At 44.1% G+C, this 24,895-nt stretch overlaps 1 protein-coding gene across 3 annotated transcripts in view; it reads left to right on the forward strand.

Moving 5' to 3' along the window:
* nbeaa (neurobeachin a) overlaps nt 1-24,895 on the forward strand; it is a 1,435,335-nt gene that overhangs the window by 1,269,540 nt on the left and 140,900 nt on the right. For all 3 annotated transcript variants that reach the window (XM_072477018.1, XM_072477016.1, XM_072477017.1), the window contains one exon: nt 12,793-12,912. In XM_072477018.1, the coding sequence (XP_072333119.1) occupies nt 12,793-12,912 (120 nt within the window). The remainder of the gene's footprint in view (nt 1-12,792; nt 12,913-24,895) is intronic.

Below are 24,895 nucleotides of genomic sequence, written 5' to 3' on the forward strand. Positions count from 1 at the left end.
ATTGAAACATCACCCGCACTCGCATATATAAAGTAGGGTTCCAGTTGCATGTACACATACGCCCACTGGACTGTAGGATTTAATCATTTGTGTAGTCTACTTTTGGCTAGTTGTATCATTGCATCGTTTTGTGCCTGTGGTTTGAAATTCCAACATCATCACACTTTTCAAAATCATTGCAACCATCCTTTAAAAAGTAACTCCTTGCAATAACACAGAGGCATTTTGTCTCAAGCACATGTCCAATACTTAAGCTGTTCAGCAATTCATGGAATTGCTTCTCGTGACTTGGGACTTCTGTAAGAGCAGAGATGTTATGCTGAGCAGGATTAATAGGACATTGACTTATCGACATTGGGATGCATTTACGATTTTTCACAATTGGGGCAGGCTTTGACAGTACTGGGATAAAATCTGCCCCTAGCATATTTTTAAAACTAATTTGTGAGATGTGGCCATCGCTGGCAAAGTCAGGATTTATTGACCATCCCTATAATTGCCTCTGAGAAGTTGATGGTGAGCCACGGTCTTGAAATTCCACAGTTCATGTGGTTTAAGAAGGCAGTTTACCATCACCTTCTCCAGGTAATTCTCAAAAGCAATTTTGAATGAGTTACCAGTGTCTGGGGATGGAAAAATTGCACAAACTGGGGATTGCACAAACTCAATAATGGGCTCGAGGCTGCTACTTTTGATCTGAAAAGTGCCCAGTCTGCCTTAGATTCACCTGGAAAGGCAAAGTGTCTCAAAAGTTTGAGCAACAGGTGAGCTAGCCGTTTCACGCATCTACTATGCATTTGCAACTCAAGTGGTATTCTCCACTAACAGGATGCTGCTGCCAAGCCCAAAATACATTCTGCCCAGCACACAAATGAGAAATGTGGCATATGACTTTCAGTGTTACATAGAAACATAGAAGATAAAAGCAGGTGGAGGCCATTCGGCCCTTTGAGCCTGCTCCTCCATTCATTATGACCATGGCTGATCATCAAGTTTAATACCCTGATCCCGCCTTCCTCCCAAATCCCTTGATCCCTTTAGCCCTAAGAGCTATATATAATTCCTCCTTGAAAATGCACAACCTTTTGGCCTCAACTTTTTGTGGTAGCGAATTCCACAGATTTACCACTCTCTGGGTGAAGACATTTCTCCTCACCTCAGTCCCAAAAGGTTTTCCCATTATCCTCAAACTATGACCCCTAGTTCTAGACTCCCCCACCATCGGGAACATTCTTTCTGAATCTACTCTGTCTAATCCTGTGAGAACTTTATAAGTTTCAATGAGATCCCCTCTCACTCTTCTAAACTCCAATCAATATAATCCTAACTTATTTAGTCTCTCCTGATATGACAGTCCCACCATCCCAGAAATCAGCCTGATAAACCTTCACTGCACTCTCTCAATGGCAAGAACATCCTTCCTCAAATAAGGACACCAAAACATCACACAATATTCCAGATGTGGCCTCACCAATGCCCTATACAATTGCAGTAAAACATCTCTAATCTATACTCAAATCCTCTCGCTATGAAGGCCAACATACCATTTGCCTTCTTTGCTGCCTGCTGTACCTGCGCACTAACTTTCAAAGACTGATGCAAGAGGACACCAAGGTCTCGCTGAGTATTCACTTCTCTCAATTTACACCCATTCAAATAATAATCTGCTTTTCTATTTTTGCAACCGAAGCGGATAACCTCACATTTATCCATATTATACTGCATCTGCCATGCATATGCCCACTCACTCACCCTGTCCAAATCTTGCTGAAGCTTCTCTGCATCCTCCTCACAGTTCACCCTCCCACCCAACTTTGTATCGTCGGCAAATTTGGAGATAATACATTTAGTTCCCTCGTCCAAATCATAATGTGAACAATTGCAGTCCAAGCACAGATCCCTGCGATACCCTACTAGTCACTGCCTGCCAATCACAAAAAGACCCATTTATTCCAACTTTTTGCTTCCTGTCTGCTACTGCTAACCAACTTTTCATCCATCTCAAGACACGACCCGTAATTCCATACGCTTTAACTTTACATATTAATCTGCTATTTGAGACCTTGTCGAAAGCCTTCTCAAAGTCTAAATAAACCACATCCACTGGTCTCCCTGGTCAACTCTACTAGGTACATCTTAAAAGACTTCTAGTAGATTTGTCAAGCAAGATTTTCCTTTCGTAAATCAATGCTGACTTTGTCTGATTGTACCCAGTGCTTTCCAAATGCAGTGTTATGAAATCCTTGATAATGGACTCCAACAACTTCCCTACTGCCGACATTATGCTCACTGGTCTATAGTTCCCTGTTTTCTCTCTACCTCCCTTTTTAAATAGCGAGGTTAAATTCACTGCGCTCCAATCTGTGGGAACCATTCCAGAGTGTTTGGAAAAGACTTTTGGAAAATGGCCACAAATTGATCTACTATTTCTAGGGCCATTTCCTTAAATTCTGAGATTATCAGGCCCTGGAGATTTGTCCGCCTTCAATCCCATTAATTTCCCCAAAACCATTACTTTACTACTACTAATTTCCTTCAGCTCCTCACTTAAACTTGTGTTTCTCAGTACTTCCGGTACATTATTCATGTCTTCCTTTGTGAAGACAGAAGCAAAGTATGAATTTATTTCCTCAGCCATTTCTTTGTTCCCTGTTATGAATCCCCCAGTTTCTACATTAGCTTTTATTAATCTTTTTCTCTTTACAGACCTATAGAAATTTTTACAGGCAATTTTTAAACTCCCTGCTAGTTTACTTTCAAATTGTATTTTCCCCTTCTTAATCAATCTGGTCTGTCTTTGTTGAATTTTAAACTGTTTCCAATCCTCAGGTCTATTGCTTTTTCTTGCTAATTTGTATGTCTCTTATATCTCTATCTCTTGGTGTGATTCCTGGGGTGGCATGGTGGCACAGTGGTTAGTACTGTTGCCTCAGTGCACCAGGGACCTGTGTTCGATTCCCACTTTGGGTGACTATCTGTGTGGAGTTTGCACGTTCACCCCTGTCTGCATGGGTTTCCTCTGGGTGCTCCGGTTTCCTCCCACAGTCCAAAAAAATACAGGTTAGGTGGATTGGCCATGTTAAATTGCCCCTTAGTGTCTAACGGTTAGGTGTGTTTACGGGGTTGCAGCGGAATGGGCCTAGGTAGAATGCTGTCTCAGAGAGTCGGCTGAATGGCCCTCCTTCTGCACTGTAGGGATTCTGTGATATGTAGGCCCTGCGTCCCAATGACTGGTGGATAGTATCAAACAGTACCTTGCTTCAGTTGTTCACAACTGTACTCAAAACTGAAAACATAGTGTCCAAGATTAGATGTGATTCTGCGATTGGACTTATTGGCAATCCTGAAATTATCAACCAGGCTCGCAGTATGTCTCATTTACATATGTTAGAAGGTCCCTGTCCATTGCAGTCATAAAGAACATCGCCACACTTTGTCCCCTTTTCAACGAAACAAAAGCTTGGGGCAACATCCAATCCCTGGTTCATTCCTCCTAGCAATACCTTGACTAATTATAGTCAAGTTGCCTGGTTTGAATTTAAACAAAAGCTTGACAGTTAAAAGTTCTCTGGTGCATTTTCCATGGCAATGTCTCTACCAATCAGAATCCATTTGCCAACCAATCAGCACAACAATTTGTGCAGTATAAATTGTTGTTCCCCTTTGAAATTTGCTAACCTTGGGCGTCATTCTCCGACCCCCCGCCGGTTCGGAGAATGGCCGTTGGCCGCCGTGAATCCCGCCCCCGCCGAAGTCTCCGCTCCCGGAGATTGGGCGGGGGCGGGAATCCGGCCGCGCCGGTTGGCGGGACCCCCCGCTGGATTCTCTGGCCCGGATGGGCCGAAGTCCCGCCAGGAATTGCCTGTCCCGCCGACGTAAATCAAACCTGGTATTTACCGGCGGGACCAGGCGGCGTGGGTGGGCTCCGGGGTCCTGGGGGGGGGGGGGCGCGGGGCGATCTGACCTCGGGGGGTGCCCCCACGGTGGCCTGGCCCGCGATCAGGGCCCACCGATCCGCGGGCGGGCCTGTGCCGTGGGGGCACTCTTTCCCTTCCGCCTCCGCCACGGTCTCCACCATGGCGGAGGCAGAAGTGACTCTCCCCACTGCGCATGCACGGGAAACTGACAGCGGCCGCTGACGCTCCCGCGAATGCGCTGGGAAACTGACAGCGGCCGCTGACGCTCCCGCGCATGCACCGCATTTCCGCGGCAGCTGGCGGGGCAACAAACGCCATTTCCGCCAGCTGCCGGGGCGGAAATCCCTCCGGCGTCGGCCTAGCCCCTCAATGTTGGGGCTAGGCCGCCAAAGATGCGGAGACTTCCGCACCTTTTTGCCGGCGCGATGCCCGTCTGATTTGCGCCGGCTTTGGCGCCAGTCGGCGGGCATCCCGCCGTTGGGGGAGAATTTCGCCCCTTGTGTCTGCCCTGATGAGTGCAAGATGAAAAGCTTTGACAGCATGACTCTGTTTTTCAGCAATCTTATAAACTACTCTTTATCCGCCATTGGGAATTCATTCTTTTTTCTAACAAAAACTGCTTTCAAATGCAAATATTATCTTTTCCTGAAAGAAAAGGAAAATCTGTTTGCAAGTAGTGGATTTAAATCTTGTCTTAGTGAACAAAGCCAGGGCTACAGGTAGCAAATTCCGAGTTGCAAGCATTCTTTCTAAATGTTCCCATGAAAAGATTAAAATTAACATTAAAGTTGTGTATTATGGCTAATTTTATAAATTATTTTACTTCGCAATAAGTCAGGAAAAGATAAATGACCTGATTTTTCAACAAACAAAGTAGATCATCTCTTCCCCTTCGCAAACACACCCATCCCTTTCAACTCCTGCTTATGCATTCTCCTGTAATTTTATCCCTTTGCGTATCAGATCACAGAGCTCAAACAATGGAATCATGGAATGATTACAACACAGGAGTACATTCTGTCCATAATATCTGTGCCGACTCGCTGCAAGAGCAACTCAGTCCTATTCCCCTGCCATCTTGCTGTAGCCTGGCAATGATTTTCTCTTCAAATAATTATCCAATTCCCTTTTGAAAGCCATGATTGAATCTACCCCAACCACACTCAGGCAGGCATTCCAGATCCTAACCACTCACGTGTAAAAACGTTTCTCCTCAAGTGCCTTTGTCTTACTAGCCTTTCACCTAAAATCCATGTCTCTGGGTCTCAACTTTTCCACCAATCTATTCTATTCAGTCCAAATCCCTCATGATTTTGAACATCTCTTTCCCTTCCTGCTTCTCCAAGGAGAACAACTCCAGCTTCTTCAGTTGATCTGTGTAACTAAAGCCTGTCATCCCTGAAACCATTCTCGTAAATCTTTTCTGCACCCCTTTTAATGCCTTCAAATCCTTCCTAAAATGTGCAGGCACCCAGAACTGAATATAATACTGCAGTTGAAGCTGAGCCAGTGTTTATGCAGGTTCACCATAATTTCCATGCTTTTGTACTCTGTGCACAGGATCATGTATACCTTATTGATCACTTAATGAATCAGCCCTTCTATCTTCAACAAGCGATGCACTCACTTCCAACTCCACCACTTCATGGTGCAGTGGTAATCATGGGAGATATTAATCTGCATTTAGACTGGAAAAATCAGATGGGCAAAGGTAGCCTAGCTGAATGTTTTCAGGGTAGTTTCTTAGAACAGCATGTTCTGAGCCAACAATAGAGCAGGCTCTACTGTACCTGATATTGTGCAATGAGATGGGATTAAATGATAACCTCAAAGCACCTTGTGGTGGCAGGAATCACAATATGATTGAATTTTACATTTAGTTTGAAGGAGAGAAGATTGGGCACAATTGTGAGGGCATGAAAGCAGAGTTAGCTAAAGTGACCTGGCAAATGAGGTTAAGGGAACGGTGCAGTGGCTGAAATTTAATGGGATATTTCAGAACACACAAAATAAATACATTCCAATGGGAAATAAAAATTCCAAGGGAAAGTCCCACCGTTCATGGTTAACCAAAAAAGTTGAAGGCAGTATCAAACCTAAAGAAAAAGCATATCATTGCAAAAAGATGGGTGACACATCAGAAGATTGGGCAAAATATAAAAACAACAAAGAATGGCTAAAAGATTAATAAGGAGGAAAAAAAGTACAGTACGAGAGAAAACTAGCTGGAAATATAAAAACAAATAGTAAGAGTTTATATAGATACTTAAAAAAGAAAAGAGTTAATGCAGGCCCACAGCATTCAATTCTGCCTTGGGTGACTGTGTGGAGTTTGCATGTTCTCCCTGTGTCTACGTGGGTTTCTCCGGGTGCTCCAGTTTCCTTCCACAGTCCAAAAGGGGCAGGTTAGGTGGATTGGCCATGCTAAATTGCCCTTTAATGTCCAAAGATGTGTAGATTAGGTGGGGATACGGGGATAGGGCAGGGGAGTGGGCTTAGGTAGGGTGCTCTTTCAGAGGGTCGGTGCAGACTTGATGGGCCAAAAGACTTTCTTCTACACTCGGGATTCTATGGATTAACTGAGCATTTGTTCTATAGATAGTGAGACTGGCATATTAACAATGGAAATAAGGAGATGGGAGATGAATTGAACATGTATTTTGCATCAATCTTCACTACAGAGGATACAAGTAACATCCCAGAAATAGCTGTAAAAAATGAAATGTAAGGGAGGGAGGAACTCAAGAAAATTACAATCACCAGTGAAGTGGTACTGAGTAAATTGCTGGAGCTCTGAGTTGGACAACTCCTCAAATTCTTTTGGACTTCATCCCAGGGTCTTAAAAGAACCGTCTAGTGAGATAGTTGGTGCGTTGGTTTTAATTCCCATACCAGCCTCCCCGAACAGGCGCCGGGATGTGGCGACTAGGGCTTTTCACAGTAATTTCATTTGAAGCCTACTTGTGACAATAAGCGATTTTCATTTTTTTTTCATTTTCTAAAATTCTCTAAGTTCAGGGAAGGGCCCATTAGATTTGAAAATAGTAAATAGCTTTATTCAAAAAGGGAGGGGGACAGAAAGCAGGAAATTGCAGGCCAGTTAACTTAATATCTGTCATAGAGAAATTGTTATAAGCTATTATTTTTTATAATCTTTATTGTCACAAGTAGGCTTACATTAACACTGCAATGAAGTTATTGTGAAAAGCCCCTAGTCGCCACATTCCGGCGCCTGTTCGGGTACACAGAGGGAGAATTCAGAATGTCCAAATTACCTAAAAGTATGTCTTTTGGGATTTGTGGGAGGAAACCGGAGCACCCGGAGGAAACCCACGCAGACACAGGGAGAACGTGCAGACTCCAGACAGACACTGACCCAAGCCGGGAATCGAACCTGGGACCCTGGTGCTGTGAAGCAACAGTGCTAACCACTGTGCTACAGTATTATTGAAGATGTTATAGGTAAAGCCAAGGTAGAGAGTCAGCATGGTTTTGTGACAGGACAGTTATGTTTAACCAATTTGTTGGAGTTCCTTAAAGAAGTAACGTGCTTTGGATAAAGGGGAACCAGTGGATGCACTGTACTTAGACTTCCAGAAGGCATTTGATAAGGTTGTTGCAGAAAATAAAAGCTGTTGATGCAGGGTGCAATGTATTGGCATGGGTAGAAGATTTATTAGCTAACAGGAAACAGAGAATAGGCATAAATGGGTCATTTTCTTGTCGGCAAGATGTAACAACTGGTGTGCTACAGGGATCAGCGGTCAACTTTTTATAATTTATATACATGATTTGGATGAAGGGACTGATAGCTCAGTTGCTAAATTTACTGATGATACAAAGATAGGTAGGAAAGTAAGTTGTAAAGAGGACACAAAGGAGGTTACAAAGGGATATAGATACATTGAATGAGTGGGCAAAGATTGCCTGGGAGACTCCACAAAGTGCCAGTATGCCTGGTCCCCATTTGTGGGGGCCAGCATTAATTGGTGCCCGGCTGGGGTCTCCTCGGATAGATGTAAATCGCGCCCCATAAAGGCAATTAGGAATAGATAATAAATGTTGGTCTTGTCAGCAAAGCCCATATAGCATGAATGATTTTCATCCCCCATCCAGTGGAACTCATAAGCTATCCTATCTCTCCCCTCTTACAGCTGCATTTGGTTCTACTTTCAGAATTTTTGTTGCTTCACTGTTGAATTTTGCATACTGTAAGAGCATCCTCTCACCTCAAGTAGTTGCCATTTCAATGTGCATTGGCGTTCAAAATTGTAGCAGCAGCAACAGAAGCTAGAAGCCCCAGAGCAGCATTGATGAGGGAGCCAACAATAATGCTGATTTTTATCTGTAAACACAAATACATGATCTGTGATCTAAAATGTTGGCTGTCTATTAAACATGGGTGGTTGTAATGTATGCCATTTTCTCCCATTTGACTCATACCTTTTCTATCTCTTCTTCAGTTGTAAATTGTCACTGATTTATGATTGTGAAATTTGAACCATTAACTACAAGGATTGTTGCATATATATGAGAGTAACACAGGAAATATAATCTGACCGACAAAGCAGGCCCTAAAAGCAACATTATTTAATATATTCCAGCAGTGAGTTGCAGGTTATTTAAGAAGAGATAGTTTTATTACAGACCGCAAATAGTGTACAAGTAGTTTGCTACATTGTAAAGCTTAATAAGAAACACACATTTTCATAAACAGAAGTCCTTCTGAAAACACTCCAAAGTTCTCCCAGTTGCACACTTTTCCATAAATGCCCATATGCACCTACTGGTAAATGACGTGGAACTGAAAATACAACCATTTGAGTAAAAAGAAAAATATTCTTGATAAAACTTTTATTTATTTTTCTGGCAACAATTGGCAGACTTTTCCAGTCCTTGCCAGCAGCAGGTTTCCTGGCGGGACGTAGCAGAAGATTCGAAGAAAGGCCAAAAGTCGGAGTCCCGCTAGTGGAAAATTAATTCAGATTTTTCCCCGAGCCACTTCTATGGCGAACTGACGGCATGTTGGCTTTCCGGCTTAACCATGTCGGGAATGCCGCTTGCATGCATTACCATGTCATGAATACTCACCAGAATCACGTTCTCCTTCCTAGCTACGTGCCACACCAGCTGGCTCTGCCTTAAAAATATTCAAAGACTGCTTCCACTGTCTTTTGTGGAAGCGTTACAGAGATTCTCAGTCCTCTGAGAGAAACAATTTCTCAAGTCTGTCTTAAATGAGCGACACTTTATTTTTAAACAGCAATCCAGGAAGTTTAAAGCAGTGAATCACTACTTTCAATTTAAGATTTCATATAGCAAAATGAAGGATTTATGATTTAATTAAGCTGGATTCTAGAATATAGATATAAAAAATGTATGGAATTTTTTAATCATAATGAAGAAATTTGACATTCCACCAATCCTTAAATATAAAACTAGCTTTTCAGGTCTGCCTGATGGGCGGCCAGGTCCTCAGGGTGTGGGGCGGGGCCTTGCATATGTGCCGCCTTGAGTCTCTGTTGCCGCGGCTGCTGCCACCGCCTTCTCTGGCGTCTGGCTGCCCGGCCTGCCAGCAGCACCAGTGGGCAGGTTCCGTGGGGTCCAAAATATCGCCCATACTGTTCGATATCTGTAAGGAGCTGGGAGAGGGTGTGAGACTGATAAACAGCGATGTCTTCCACCTGGACACCCCCCCCCCAACCCACTGACATGCCCTAACCACACACGCACCTGGCTGTAGTGCGGGGCTCCTATTCATTGGACTCCACACCCTGCACCCCAGATACTCGAACATAACGTTACCTACAGGTTGCAGGTCCCCTCACCGTTGCACTCACCCAGCCCCTGGCCACAGACATGTCCCCGGGCTGGAGCTCAGCCCCTGGGTGTTCGGATGTTGGCTGCTGCAATCGTGGTGTGGCCTCCCACAGTGTGAGGCACAGTGTCCAAGAATCACGGTCTGATTGGGATGCTAAGCAATAAGCCCCACATGCTACTTGGCCCGCCCACCCACGGGAATCCACTTGGGATGTGTAAAATGCTCAGCTAACTACGATTGCCAATTCCCTGTTAGCAATAGCCTTCAGCCGCATGGCCAGAGGTTTCCGCAGTCAGTGGGAGTTATGGGTGGTTGGTTGGGCAGACAGGCAGGGACAAGAGTTGCCTCTGGAACAGGTCCATCGATCTAGGAGTTGTAATGGGGGGGCCCGTGCACAGTTGCCCCCCAGCAGAGTTGCCCCCCAGCTCCGATACCCCCTCCCCCCATGACTGCCTACCCGAACCGAGGCTGGACCCCACAGTTTTCCCTCCCACCCCCCTCCAAGCACTGTGCAGCAAGCCCAGTGCCCCAGGGTTCTTTGCATTTGAGTGAGGATGGCTACTCACCTCCTTGGGTCCACGCAGCAGCCCATCGGCCAGGGTCACGTTTTTGAAAAATTTGTACTAATCGGTGCCCACGTGACCACTTGCTGAGGAAGTGGTTGGATCACGGGAGGACATTGCATATGGGGGTGGCTCCCGTCAATTGTGTGGAAATTGGTCTTAAGTGGTGATTATTGGTTTCTCGCCACACTATGGCAGATCCCGTTTTCCCCCAAGGAGGCGGGGTAGTTGCATCGCGAACGGTTTGGCGCTGGCGCGGTTCTCGCTTTTGGCCTCTCCTGCCGTTCACCAGCCTCGTCGCACTCTCGCTTGAGCGCAATGAGGCTACTGAATCGCGCTTTATGTGTTTTCTTGTCATTCAGGATTGGATGTTTTATCAGTCCTTAAGAGGTTTTCCTTTAGCAGTTTTCATTGGCTTAGATTTGTTCTTTCTCTGTCTCTTCAGTTGAAATTTACTGCAGTTTTGCTTTAGACAAATCAATAAAATGCACTTGTAAATGTGGGATGGCACATTGATCTCAAACAAAATGCACTGCAGATGCAATGCCTTTATTGTAAACCTCCCTTGCCATTATGATGGTGAATTGGAGAGTACACAGTTATACATGTGATAAATATCTGTTCTGTACGAGGTATCTATCTTCAAATGTTACAGTAAAAAGCTTTTGGACTAATGTATTGCCATATATTTTGATATAGACAAATGTAAGATAATACATACTACTAGTTGCCAGCACATAGAAAAGCCATTATACCTGTGCTGAGTTTTTGCTTGGGTAATCCAAAGTGAAATCACATTGTTCTATTACCTCCATATAATCCTGGAAGCTCTTCTGAATGCAGTATATGGGGCAAGAAACAATAAATGTGTACGTTTTCAGGATAAACATTTTTAGTAAAAAAGAAAGAAAGGAGAGTCTGTAATAGGGTGAAAAATAATAGAGATTAAATGGCAAAAGGGATGATGGTGCAAGCAGAAGAAAATGATAATGTGACAAATAAAGAAACAAAAGATATGTAGAGGAAGTGTAAATGGCAAAAGCAGAATCATCGCCGATAGCTGCCATTTATGATTTTGTGTTTATGATTTGAAATTATTGAACTCAGTGTTGACATAATATACACCAGTGTATCATGGTGCAAACACACACTGATGGACACACAGTGGGACCAATCAACATACACAACACCGCAGCCAATCACCAGTGAGAGCACACACACTATAAAGACAGGGGACATCAGAGCTCCTGCTCATTCGAGTAGCAGCTAGCTAGGAGCACAGAGCTCACAGCCTGCAACACAGACATTCACCATGTGCTGAGTGCATCAACTGGTTAGGACAAGGCCAAGGTCTTTAGTTAAAGCTGGTATCGTATTTACCCACAGTTCAAGTATGTTTAAATAGTTAACCTTTGAATAAAATAGTGTTGCACTACTTCAAGTGTCGGAGACCTGTATGTGATCCAGAACACCCAACACATCAAGTGTTGAGTTCAGAAAACTCTAAAGTGCCTGGACAAAAGCAGAAGTGCTATTCCACAAGTTTAAGTTGAGCTTCATTGGAATGAGGTCAAGGTCAGGCCGAGAGTGTGGTGTAGAATTAAAATGACAGGTGAATGGAAGCTCGGGGTCACATTTGCACACTGAACAGAGGTGTTCCACAAAGCAGCCACATAATCTGTGTTTGGTCTCCCAGTGCAGAGGAGACAGCATCAGGAGCAGCAAGAACAGTAGTATATTTTGCTCTTGTAGAAATTATTCTAAGCTTTACTACATCACCAGGAAAACTGCGATTAGAATTTTGTATGCAATAGTCTTATTTGGATTACCTTTTGGGATGAGAGACCTTTTATACTGAGCATTTCTTCCAATCCATTTGAGCAATGAAATACATGATTTGTTCAGTGATTTGTGGTCTGGTCCTCCCCAAATTGCAGACCATCATTAATATATATATTTTTTTATACACATAAAGTAAAAATATTTGAAGTTAATGTTTTGGATAGTTCTGTAGGTTTTTTATTGTTCAGATCAGATGTGACCTTTCTTCCTGCCTTAGATGTGGTCAACACAGTGGTTAGCACAGTTGCTTCACAGCACCTGGGTCCAAGGTTTGATTTCCGGCTTGGGCCACTGTCTGTGTGGAGTCTGCATGTTCTCCCCGTGCCTGCGTGGGTTTCCTCCGGGTGTTCCGGTTTCCTCCCACAGTCCAGAGATGTGCAGGTTAGGTGGATTTAGCAATGCTAAATTTCTTTTAGTGTCCAAAAAGATTGGGTGGGGTTACGGGGATAGGGTGGAGGTGTGGGCTTGGGTAGGGTGCTCTTTCCAAGGCCGGTGCAGACTCGATGGGCCGAATGGCTTCCTTCTGCACTGTAAATTCTATGATTCTTGAAGTTCTCATTTATCAATCAGACCTCTTTAGCTACTGTACAATAGTTAATTCCACACTATCATCCTGTCAGTAAATTGAACTATTTTATTATATTTGTAGGAGCCGTTTACCACATTTTTCCTTAATGCAAATGAAGGAAAGTTTGATTATCCAGAGCGAACATTCTCCTCTGTCGCAAAATCATGGAGGAACTGTCAGAGAGACACCTCCGATGTAAAGGTAAGTGCTTCTAACTATATGAAAGTACATTGAGAAACGCTACACGTATCTGGTCATATTTCGATAATTCAGGTTTTCAGCAGATGCCTGTTCTGCTCATTGATAATGGAGCTTATGCACGCATTGATGGATGTGAATGCTCATTGAATTTTAATGTTTGGAAAGAATCACCATCACTTCCATCTCAATGTAAACATTAGAAATGAAGTGGAAGAATGGACTACCAGGTAAAAGTTTATTATAACCGCAGACTACCTCATGTCAGTGATTTCACACCTTTTTCTGATGCTGCTTTTCTATTCTTCTTACTTTAATTTGTATTCAAGGAAACTACCATCTGCCAACCAGCGAACGACTTTATCTTTACCACAGCAACAGACTCAGATACATATATCAATTGGTCTGCTGCTTAGATAGAGAAAGAGAATTTAAGTCGTTAGGTAGGAACCAGCTTACTAGCCTTCCTGAATTCAAATAAAAATAAGACCAATATAAAGCAGTTTGGCCATTTCAAGCGGCTTTACATTGGAATCACAGTGCACAGTTTTGCTTGATGTGAAGGGTTGGATTGATACTAAATGTCCTATTGTACTGAGGAAATATTTTGAACAGCTTTTTTTAAGTGAGGTTTTCAACTGATGTTTTAGCTTTTAAACTCTGCAGCCCGAGTTTGTACTTGTTTTTAACTTGTTGTTTAATCAAGGATGTTATAATTTGCACAGTTCAGCTTGAAATATGAAGCAAGATTTTTGGTTTTGTGTCAGGATCCTGATGTTGGGGTCAAATGGAGGTCAGGACCCTGCACTGTGAGGAGAGCAATCACCCCATGGCAGTGATTTTCCTGAATTGGCCAATTAATGATGAAAAGGCAGGCTCGACCTGTTAAGTATAGTGGGCAGGTTCTCGAAGCTGAAGGGGCAATACAAGGAAGCTGCAGCCAGAAATTTGACGTAAGAGAGAAGTAGGCATCTTTGTCTTGAGATGTTGTCTCTGCAACTTTTAAAGCTTTTAGATGAGCTGCACGATTCAGTATGGGAAATACATCAGTGCCACATGCAGGGAGGTTTTGGTGTAGTGGTAATGTCACTGGACTAATCCAGAAGTCCAGGTTAATGCTCTGTGTCAGGGGCTCAAGTCCCAGCATGTCAGCTGGTGGGTCGTTGTAAAAAGCCATCTGATTCACTAATGTCCTTTAGGGAGAGAAATTTGCCATTCTCAACTGTGACTCCAGACTCTTAACTCACCAGACGTGGCGGCAGCACAAGGTATGCATTTGGGAGGGAGTTGCCCTGGGAGTCCTCAGCATCAACTCTGGAACCCATGAAATCTCATGGCATTAGATCAAACATGGGTAAGGAAATCGCCTGTTGATTACCACCTAGCACGCCTGCTACCGTCCCCACTCAGAGGATGAATCAATACATGCTGAACACCACTTGGAGGAAGCATTGAGGGTTACAAGGGCAAAGAATGTACTGCGGGTGAGGGAATTCTACAAGAATATCTCGGTAGCTGGCCAAGTCCTAAAGGTCTCTAAACCGGCACTTCGACAGGTGGTGAGGGAACCAACAAGATTGTAAAACCTAATCTAAGCTCTGAATCCCTCATATGTTCAGCAGTAAATGGCGCTGGATGATTAAACAGTTAACTGGAGGAAGAGGCTCCACAAATATCCCTATCCTCAATGATGGACGAGCCCAGCACATCAGTGCACAAGGTGAAATTGAAACATTTGCAGCCATCTTCAGCCAGAAGTTTCAGCAGGATGACACATCTCGGGCTCCTCCTGAGGTCCCCAGCATTAAAGAAGCCAGTCTTCAGCCAATGCGATTAATTTCCCCTACTGTCAAGCAATGGCTGGAGGCACTGGATACTACAAAGGCTATAGGTCCTGACAACATTCCAACAATAGTACTTGTGCTCCAGAATTAGCCGTAACCCTAGCCTAGCTGTTCCAGTACAATTACAACATTGGCATTTACATGGCAATGTGGAAAATATGTATGTCCTGTCCATGAAAAGCAGACAAATCTAACTCAGCCAATTACCAGGAGTGGGATTCTCCGGCCCAGGGCCGGGTCGTGGAATTGCGGGGGTGGGGGGGGGGGGCGCGATGCCACTCCGCCACCGGTCCGCCGGTGACCAAGAGGCCACCGAGATAGGCTGAGTCCCGCCGGTGCTGTTCACATGTGATCCTACTCGGCCCTTGACATCAAGACAGCATTTTGCCAAAGCAGCCTAGCAATACTGGAGTCAATGGGAATCAGAGGAAATTTTCCACTGGTTGAAGTCACATCTAGCATAAAAGAAGATTCTTGTGGTTGTTGAAGGGCAATGATCTCAGTCCACAGGTTGCTCAGGGTAGTGTACAAGGCTATATCTTCAGCTGTTTCACATATGACCTTCCCTCGATTATAAGATCAGGGGCGTCATTCTCCGAACCCCCAGCGGGTCGGAGAATGGGCGTTGGCCGCCGTGAATCCCGCCCCCGCCGGTTGCCGAAGTCTCCGGTACCGGATATTCGGCGGGGGCGGGAATCGGGCCGCGCCGGTTGGCGGGCCCCCCCCCCGCTCGATTCTCCGGCCCGGATGGGCCGAAGTCCCGCCAATAAATTGCCTGTCCCGCCGGCGTAAATTAAAGTACCTATTTACTGGCGGGACAAGGCGGCGCGGGAGGGCTCCGGGATCCTGGGGGGGGGCGCGGGGCGATCTGGCCCCGGGGGGTGCCCCCACGGTGGCCTGGCCCGCGATCGGGGCCCACCGATCCGCGGGCGGGCCTGTGCCATGGGGGCACTCTTTCCCTTCCGCCTCCGCCACGGTCTCCACCATGGCGGAGGCGGAAGAGACTCCCTCCACTGCGCATGCGCGGGAAACTGTCAGCGGCCGCTGACCCTCCCGTGCATGCGCCGCCCCGACATGTCATTTCCGCGCCAGCTGGCGGGGCAACAAAGGCCGTTTCCGCCAGCTGGCGGGGCGGAAATCACTCCGGCTTCAGCCTAGCCCCTCAATGTTGGGGCTCGGCCCCCAAAGATGCGGAGCATTCCGCACCTTTCGGGCGGCGCGATGCCCGTCTGATTGGCGCCGTTTTGGGCGCCAGTCGGCGGACATCGCGCCGTTTGGGGAGAATTTCGCCCCAGAAGTAAGAATGTTTGCAGATGATCACACAATGTTCAACACCATTCACAATTCCTCAGACACTGAAGCAATCTGTGCCCATATACAGCAAGACCTGAACAATATTCATGTTTGGACTAATAAGTGGCAAGTTACATTAACACCACACAAGTACCAGACAATGAGCATCTCCAACAAGAGAGAAACTAACCATCTCCCCTTGACATTGAATGGCATTACCATTGCTGAGGCTAGGAATTCTGCAGTCTAACACGCCTCCTGAACCCCCCCACTCCTCCATCCAAAGCCTGTTCACTATCTTTAGGGTGGCAAGGTAGCACAGTGGTTAGCACTATTGTTTCGCAGCGCCAGGATTCCAGGTTCGATTCCCGGTTTGGGTCACTGTCTGTGCGGAGTCTGCACGTTCTTCCTGTGCCTGCGTGGGTTTCCTCCGGGTGCTCCGGTTTCCTCCCACAAGTCCTGAAAGACGTTCTGTTAGGTGAATTGGACATTCTGAATTCTCCCTGTGTACCCGAACAGGCGCCGGAGTGCGACAACTAGGGGCTTTCCACAGTAACTTCATTGCAGTGTTAATGTAAGCCTACTTCTGATAATGAAGATTTTTATTATTACGAAATATAAGTTAGGAGTGTGATAGAATGCTCTCCATTGCCTGGATGAATGCAGCTCCATCAACACTCAAGAAGCTGGACTCCATCCAGGATAAAGCATCCCACTTGATTCATTCCCTCCACCATTAACAAGCAGTGAAAGCAAGGGCAGCACGGTGGCCTAGTGGTTAGCACAGCTGCCTCACGGCGCGAAGGTCCCAGGTTCGATCCCGGCTCTGGGTCACTGTCCGTGTGGAGTTTGCACATTCTCCCTGTGTCTGCCTGGGTTTCGCCCCCACAGTCCAAAAATGTGCAGAGTAGGTGGATTGGCCATGCTAAATTGCCCCTTAATTAGAAAAAATAATTGGGTAATCTAAATTTTTTAAAAAAAACAAGCAGTGACAGCAGTTTGTATCACCTACAAGATGCACTGCAGTAGCTCACCAAGGCTCCTTTAGAACATAGAACATAACAGCGCAGTACAGGCCCTTCAGCCCTCGATGTTGCGCCGACCTGTGAAACCACTCTAAAGCCCATCGACACTATTCCCTTATCGTCCATATGTCTATCCAATGACCATTTGAATACCCTTAGTGTTGGCGAGTCCACTACTGTTGCAGGCAGGGCATTCCACACCCTTACTCCTCTCTGAGTAAAGAACCTACCTCTGACGTCTGTCTTATATCTATCTCCCCTCAATTTAAAGCTATGTCCCCTCGTGCTAGACATCACCATCCGAGGAAAAAGGCTCTCACTGTCCACCCTATCCAATCCTCTGATCATCTTGTATGCCTCAATTAAGTCACCTCTTAACCTTCTTCTCTCTAACGAAAACAGCCTCAAGTCCCTCAGCCTTTCCTCATAAGATCTTCCCTCCATACCAGGCAAACATTCTGGTAAATCTCCTCTGCACCCTTTCCAATGCTTCCACATCCTTCCTATAATGCGGTGACCAGAATTGCACGCAATACTCTAAATGCGGCCGCACCAGAGTTTTGTACAGCTGCAACATGACCTCATGACTCCGAAACTCAATCCCTCTACCAATGAAAGCTAACACACCGTACGCCTTCTTAACAACCCTCTCAACCTGAGTGGCAACTTTCAGGGATCTATGTACATGGACACCGAAATCTCTCTGCTCATCCACACTGCCAAGAATCTTACCATTGGCCCAGTACTCTGTCTTCCTGTTATTCCTTCCAAAATGAATCACCTCACACTTTTCTGCATTAAACTCCATTTGCCACCTCTCAGCCCAGCGCTGCAGCTTATCTATGTCCCTCTGTAACTTGTAACATCCTTCCGCACTGTCCACAACTCCACCGACTTTAGTGTCATCTGCAAATTTACTCACCCATCCTTCTACGCCCTCCTCCAGGTCATTTATAAAAATGACAAACAGCAGTGGCCCCAAAAGAGATCCTTGTGGTACACCACTAGTAACTGGACTCCAGTCTGAACACTTCCCATCAACCACCACCCTTTGTCTTCTTCCAGCTAGCCAATTTCTGATCCAAACTGCTAAATCTCCCTGAATCCCATGCTTCCGTATTTTCTGCAGTAGCCTACCGTGGGGAACCTTATCAAACGCTTTACTGAAATCCATATACACCACATCAACTGCTTTACCCTAATCCACCTGTTTGGTCACCTTCTCAAAGAACTCAATAAGGTTTGTGAGGCACGACCTACCCTTCACGAAACCGTGTTGACTATGACTAATCAAATTATTCCTTTCCAGATGATTATACACCCTATCTCTTATAAACCTTTCCAAGATTTTGCCCACAACAGAAGTAAGGCTCACTGGTCTATAGTTACCGGGGTTGTCTCTACTCCCCTTCTTGAACAAGGGGACAACATTTGCTATCCTCCAGTCTTCTGGCACTATTCCTGTTGACAAAGATGACTTAAAGATCAAAGCCAAAGACTCAGCAATCTCCTCCCTAGCTTCCCAAAGAATCCTAGGATAAATCCCATCCGGCCCAGGGGACTTATCTATTTTCACCCTTTCCAGAATTATTAACACCTCCTCCTTATGAACCTCAAGCCCTTCTAGTCTAGTAGCCTGAATATCAGTATTCTCCTCGACAAAATTGTCTTTTTCCTGTGTGAATACTGACGAAAAATATTCATTTAGCACCTCTCCTATCTCCTCGGACTCCAAGCACAACTTCCCACTACTGTCCTTGACTGGCCCTACTCTTACCCTAGTCATTCTTTTATTCCTGACATATCTATAGAAAGCTTTAGGGTTATCCTTGATCCTACCAGCCAAAGACTTCTCATGTCCCCTCCTGCCCCTTTGGCAGTACCTTCCACACCCATGACCTCTACCATCTAGAAGGACAATGCAGCAGATGCATGGGAACACCACCACTTGCAAATTTCCCTGCAAATCACATACCATCCTGACTGGAACTATATCACCTTTACTTCACAGTAGCTGAGACAAAATCATAGAATTCTCTTGTAAAAGTAATGTGGGTGTTCCTACACTACATGGACTGTAGCAGTTAAAGAAGGCAGCACACCGCCACGTTCTCGAGGGCAATTAGGGATGGACAATCAATGCCGACCTGGCCAGTGACACCCAAGCCCCATGAACAAATGATAAAAATCGTTTATCAAAGATTTGGAATGGAAATCACTGCAGCAAAGGAGGGAGAAACTGGCATTTTGTATAAAATATGAAATAGACTGCTGGGAATTGTCAGAACCAAGTACCGACTGCCCTCAGATAATGACAAAACACAATTTAGAAATCCACACAAACTACAAAGACCATTTGTTTCCAAAACAGCCCTTCTTCCCAAGGACATGGAGCAAGCTGGCAAAGGAAATAGTCATAGCCCCATTATTTGAATCAAAACAAATAATTCACGGGATGTGTGCATCGTTGGCTTGCCCATCCCGAGTTGTCGTTAGTGTCAACCACACTGCTGTGGGTTTGGAGTCACATGTAGGTCAGACCAAGTAAGGACAGCAGATTTCTTTCCCCAAAAGACATTAGTGAATCTTCAAGACCCATCTCTAGATTATTTCCATTTCTAAGTATTTCATTATTGGGACTAACATATCAGCAGGCCATGTCTGGTTTAACTAGTTCTAACTATATAAACCATATCCCCTTGGTGGGATACAGATGTTAGTCTGTGATACTGACACAACCAAAGCAGAAGCAGGAAAGCAATTGAGGGCCTTGAAGCCTGCCTGGAGGACTGTTTGCCAGTCCACCACCGGGAGGCTGTCTCCAAACAACTGGCCCAGTTCCTAATGCCAACCTTGGCCTAGAGGCCAACTGGAAAATTGCAATCTGCTTCTATAAATGACTGATTAAGGCCAATTAATTTCCCTTCACTGGATACCCGCCATTCCGATTCCACATCCAGGAAAATGGCCCAGGATTAGGGTAGTGCCAGCATACCGGTCAGTGCATGAATCTTCACAACTGCTTGCTTCTGTACTTGCCCTGAATTTGGGCAGAGATTCTGCTCATGAAGTCAGCAAAAAATAAATTTGAATGAAGTATGTTTGCTGTAGTCTCTCTCTTTGTATGTTGCTCCCAAATTGTTGGCTAAGATATGTGCCTGAACAAAGTTAATTAACATGGTTGTCATTAATAACATGGATACAAACAAGCGAGGTACAGTATGACAATGGTTCTGCTGGTGTTGACTTAATGTTTGTCTCACTACAATTAAACACAGCAGGAATGGCATTCGTCCTCAGTGTGTCACATTGTTGTGGTTCAACCCAGTGCTTGTTACATTGGCCCAGGGCAGTTAATTAACCATTAATGACATAAATGCAGCCTGTTCATTTAAGCCATTTTTTCTCACCATTGGCAACTTGGACCCAGTGATGTTGTATTTCAATGAAACTCATTTAAATAAAATAAGGTCACTTGTGTCTGTCTGTTCTCTTATGTATTTTTGGGGCGGGGAGGGGGAGTAGAAGTAATTTTGCAAGCAAAAATGCATTAAAGCATATGTGTATACACAGATTGTATGATTATATGTGTTAAATATACAGGTGATTTGGGCATGTGATCCTGAGAAATGTTTGATATGTGATCTTGCAAACCCCAAAATTGGTCAAGAATCTCTGTTTTACAATCTTTCTTTATTAATCCTGGCCCCCTCCTGTGGTAATGAGAGCAAGCTGGGAAAAGAGTGGTTGTTAGTAAGATGACCTTTCAGGAAACAAGTCACCCGGAAAAGACCTTAGCTAGTCCAGTTGGCTTCACACTGATTTTTTAAAATGTAGTGACAAGCAAAGGAATCACTGTCCAGACTTCTTTTCTTTATTTAATAAAAACTGTTCAAAGTAACCACTGTGTGTTCTCAAAAGGCTTTGCAGGCCTCACAAGTTTGACAAAATGCCATTAAACTAGGGTAAATTAATACAGTTAATGGGCAGGATTTCTGAATGATTGGTCAGTCCATTTCCAGAATTAATGGACGCTAAGGGATCAAGAACTAGAAAAGATGGTATTTTTAAAAGCATGCAGTGAATTACATTAGAAAAGTGGAAACGTATGTCTTGGATTTCATTTCACTGTGCAGCACTCTTGCAATAACAGTGGAATTCAAACTTTACAGGGGAAGCAGTTTAAAAACAGTACAATTTTGATGAATTCGGTAGTAACAACTGCTAGCTAAAGTCCGTTAAGTTTGTCTAAAGGGTCTAATGTGTCACTATCCAATAACTTGCTAAATGACTTTACTTACATTATATTTATCTCCGCCACCCCAGCCTCATCCAAACTTCGAATTTGGGACAGTAAGATTTGGGAGCAGCTTGTGTTTTAAAAATTTCATCTTGGTATTACATAAGACTGCATGCAGAATGCGCGCCTTAACTCGAGTTTTGTCTTATTTCACACTTCTTGGATGAATTTTAATTAAAGCTATGCCAATGAATATAATTGCATTATTAGTCAGAAAAGTTTACATTACCTCCATTAATTTAAACAAACTATGCTTTGCTTCTGTGTATTGAAATACTGGAAAATAAAGCATTTTTAGGAAGGCTGGAGGAAAATATCTTATGCCTAACTATAAGAATGTCTTTTCTGGATCACATCCCTGACGCTTTACAGGGCTGACGTATCAAATTTAATTGGTTGCTTTAGCGACTGTAGTGATTTTTTTTTTGCATTATTATACCTCCGTGACCCAGGAAAACCTATATAGAGTCAGATTTCAAGGAGAGTGTCATCCGTTTTGATCATGTTACACATTGCAGTGCCTTAATGTTTGTAACAATGTAATCTGGTAAATTTAATCAGTTGCTAGGATTTGAGAAATCGGAGCTTCACGTTGCTTGTTTTTAAAAGAGCTGTATCATGTTAGTGTATAGTGTACCAAGAGGTTTTCAAATTGTTTAATTCAAATAAGACACAATTTCAGCAGTAAGAATTGTACTTAACCTTTGAACACTGGGAGGTGCATAACCACTAAAGTCGAACAAGTGAAAGTACTGATAGGTGAGAGAGCACAAATAAACCATGTGTAAATAATTTATGATGTGATTAGTTAAATAGCTTGCAATGGATGACAGTGTGAGTTCTTCAGACTATCAGAATAGCTTGCAAGAAAAGTCCCATTTTTGGCTTTACCACTTATTCACTTGTGTATCAAAGCAGCTTTTAGAATCCTGTGACCAATGTTATGACTTCCAGTCAGAAAGCAACAAATGATTGTGTTGAGTAATACGTGAAAACCTGAGCAGAAACTTTAGAAGTTCTACGACATAATTAAAAGAATAGATTTGAAAAAGACTCACTGTCTACTGAGTGCTAAAAGATATATACACCAAAATTTCAATATTGGAACCCAAGGCTTCAGAGTTTAAATGTATTTTTGTATCCACAATAGGATAACAAAATAATTCTGGAGTTGCAGAATAGGTTAAACACAATGACTGCGATTTTGAGATCAGTGGCAAAGTAAGGGCACTTACTACTGACCTAAAAGAATACTGCCTACAAAGATCTAAGAATCTCTGTGGTGTAGTTTTCCCTTCCCAACGGTACATTAAAGCTGGAGCCAAGTCAAGGGAACGTCTTGGCATGTGGCAGCAGCAATGTGAGCAAGCAGCAAAGCAGCCATTTAGATTAAAGTCTTCCCCACACCAAGCCTGGAAGTTAAAAACACTTAAGATCCTTCCCTTTTTAATTTAGATTTTGAAATAATGAAATGATTACAGTTGTAGTAAGGTAGAAACTACAATAGAGGTAAACTTCCAAAAATGAAAAAACATCTATTTCTTTTTCCATAACTGTACCATTATGGAGAAATTTAACATTCCATATGTGTAAAATTAGCTTTTTAGGACCAACAAGGGTTGAGCAGTAATTATGAATTTAGTACACTGTTTATGTACCCAGTTACATTTTATTCAAAAGGTGTAACTTTTTCAGAGTTTTTACAGCAAGACTTAATCGCATAAGAGTGGACGTACTTGAGTTTTCCCATTGATTGCAGTCTGGGAGATCTTCAATAGCGCACCCTCTAGAGAAGCAAAGAATCACTGACAGCAACTTCTGAATTTACTTGTTATTCAGCGGAAATGCAGACTCTAGAACTTGCTGTCCGTTTCAATGAAGCAATGATTTCACTGCAACAGTGACAGTTTTATCATTATTACCATTGCAAAACAAGCGGGGGGGATTCTGCTTCCTGAGACTGAGGGCGCGGTCTTCCCAAAAGGAAACAAAGGCCCCGAGTGAGCACGTATAGCCGCGTGTTCCCCAGTACCTGCAGCGCCGGGAAACACGTGGCTATTCAACGCAACTCGCTTTGAATAAGCGACCTGAACGGGCATCGCGCGGCCAAGTTTGCACATAACCCTGTTTTTTACAATGGGGAACTCCATTCGCCGAAACTCCCCATTGTATCTAGAGTGCGCCATTTGTAAATGACGTCCGATCTTCGAGGCCCCCAAAAGAATCCCCGACCTCGCCCAAGCCCGAACATGATATGGGAGGGTCCGCTGGCTCGGATCATGCCCAAAGTGTTGACACCAGGGCACGATTCGTGGGCTTCCACAACAGCAAACCTGGCATTACACCTGGACCGATTCAGCCATGTGGAATCGATTCCAATGAGAAACGGTGCCGGATTCGCGGTTGACACTCACAAGCCAAAAAGCTGCAGCCGCATATACACACTTCATTCCCCACACAACATCCCAGCCAACAGGATGGCACTGGTTGCGCTGGAGCGTGCCAATATGGCTGATGGGTCGGCTAGGGCCAGAGGGTACCTGGGGCAGTGCCCTGGGGGGGACACCCATACGACCTGTGACCCAAAGCTCATAATGGACAGTCAGCGGCGTGCGCAGCTGATTGGCGGCCTTGCAAGCTGCGGCATTGGTGTTCCCATCCACCCTGGCCACCCCCCACTATTCCCTCTATTCACACCTTTTAACCTTTTCCTCGCTCCTCTCTAAGAAATTGCCCAAACTGTCAGGTGAAGATTAGACAGTGTGATGGACGTCACACACCCAAATAAGATATTTTTGTTATCTAGTCTTCCAGTGTCAATGACATTGTTTAAATTACATCTAACAGAATTCAAGAGGAACAAAAATCAATAGTAATTCACTTTATGCCAATGTAAACTAATCCTTTCCTGAACATTTAAATTGTCAATGTTTGCAGAATACAAATAATGAAAACTTAATTTTAAATTCTTGGACTTTGGAGGTGTACAAACTGCAATAAATTTATTTTGTGTTTTTTTTTAAAGTACTAGGCAGGGAAACTTTATTTGTGAAATCATTTTTGTAACAAACATTTCTTCACTAACAATTTAAGACCATCAATCATATTCTATGATTCATGAGACTGTTGTTGCAAAACATATGATCCAAACTTCCTTTTAACATTTTTAATATCGCAGAAAAAAGGTGTATATGACAGATGTCAGGCTGATTCACACAAATGAGAACCAGGCTGAATGTTGAAAGTTCATAAAAGAAGTGGAAAGAAAGTGAGAGAGGCAAAGAGAGAAATGAGAAGTGACTGGCAGCTAACACAAAAGTATATAAATAGTAAAGCAGTAGTAAAAGGAGGAATAATACCAATTAGAGACCAAAAAGGAGTTTAACACATGGAGATAGAGAACATGGCTGAGGTACTAAATAGAAACATAGAAAAAAATAGGAGCAGGAGGAGGCCATTCGGCCCTTCAAGCCTGCTCCCCCATTCATTACGATCATGGCTGATCATCCAACTCAATAGCCTAA

This window comes from Scyliorhinus torazame, chromosome 15, assembly GCF_047496885.1.
Source record: "Scyliorhinus torazame isolate Kashiwa2021f chromosome 15, sScyTor2.1, whole genome shotgun sequence".
Taxonomy (NCBI): Eukaryota; Metazoa; Chordata; class Chondrichthyes; order Carcharhiniformes; family Scyliorhinidae; genus Scyliorhinus; species Scyliorhinus torazame.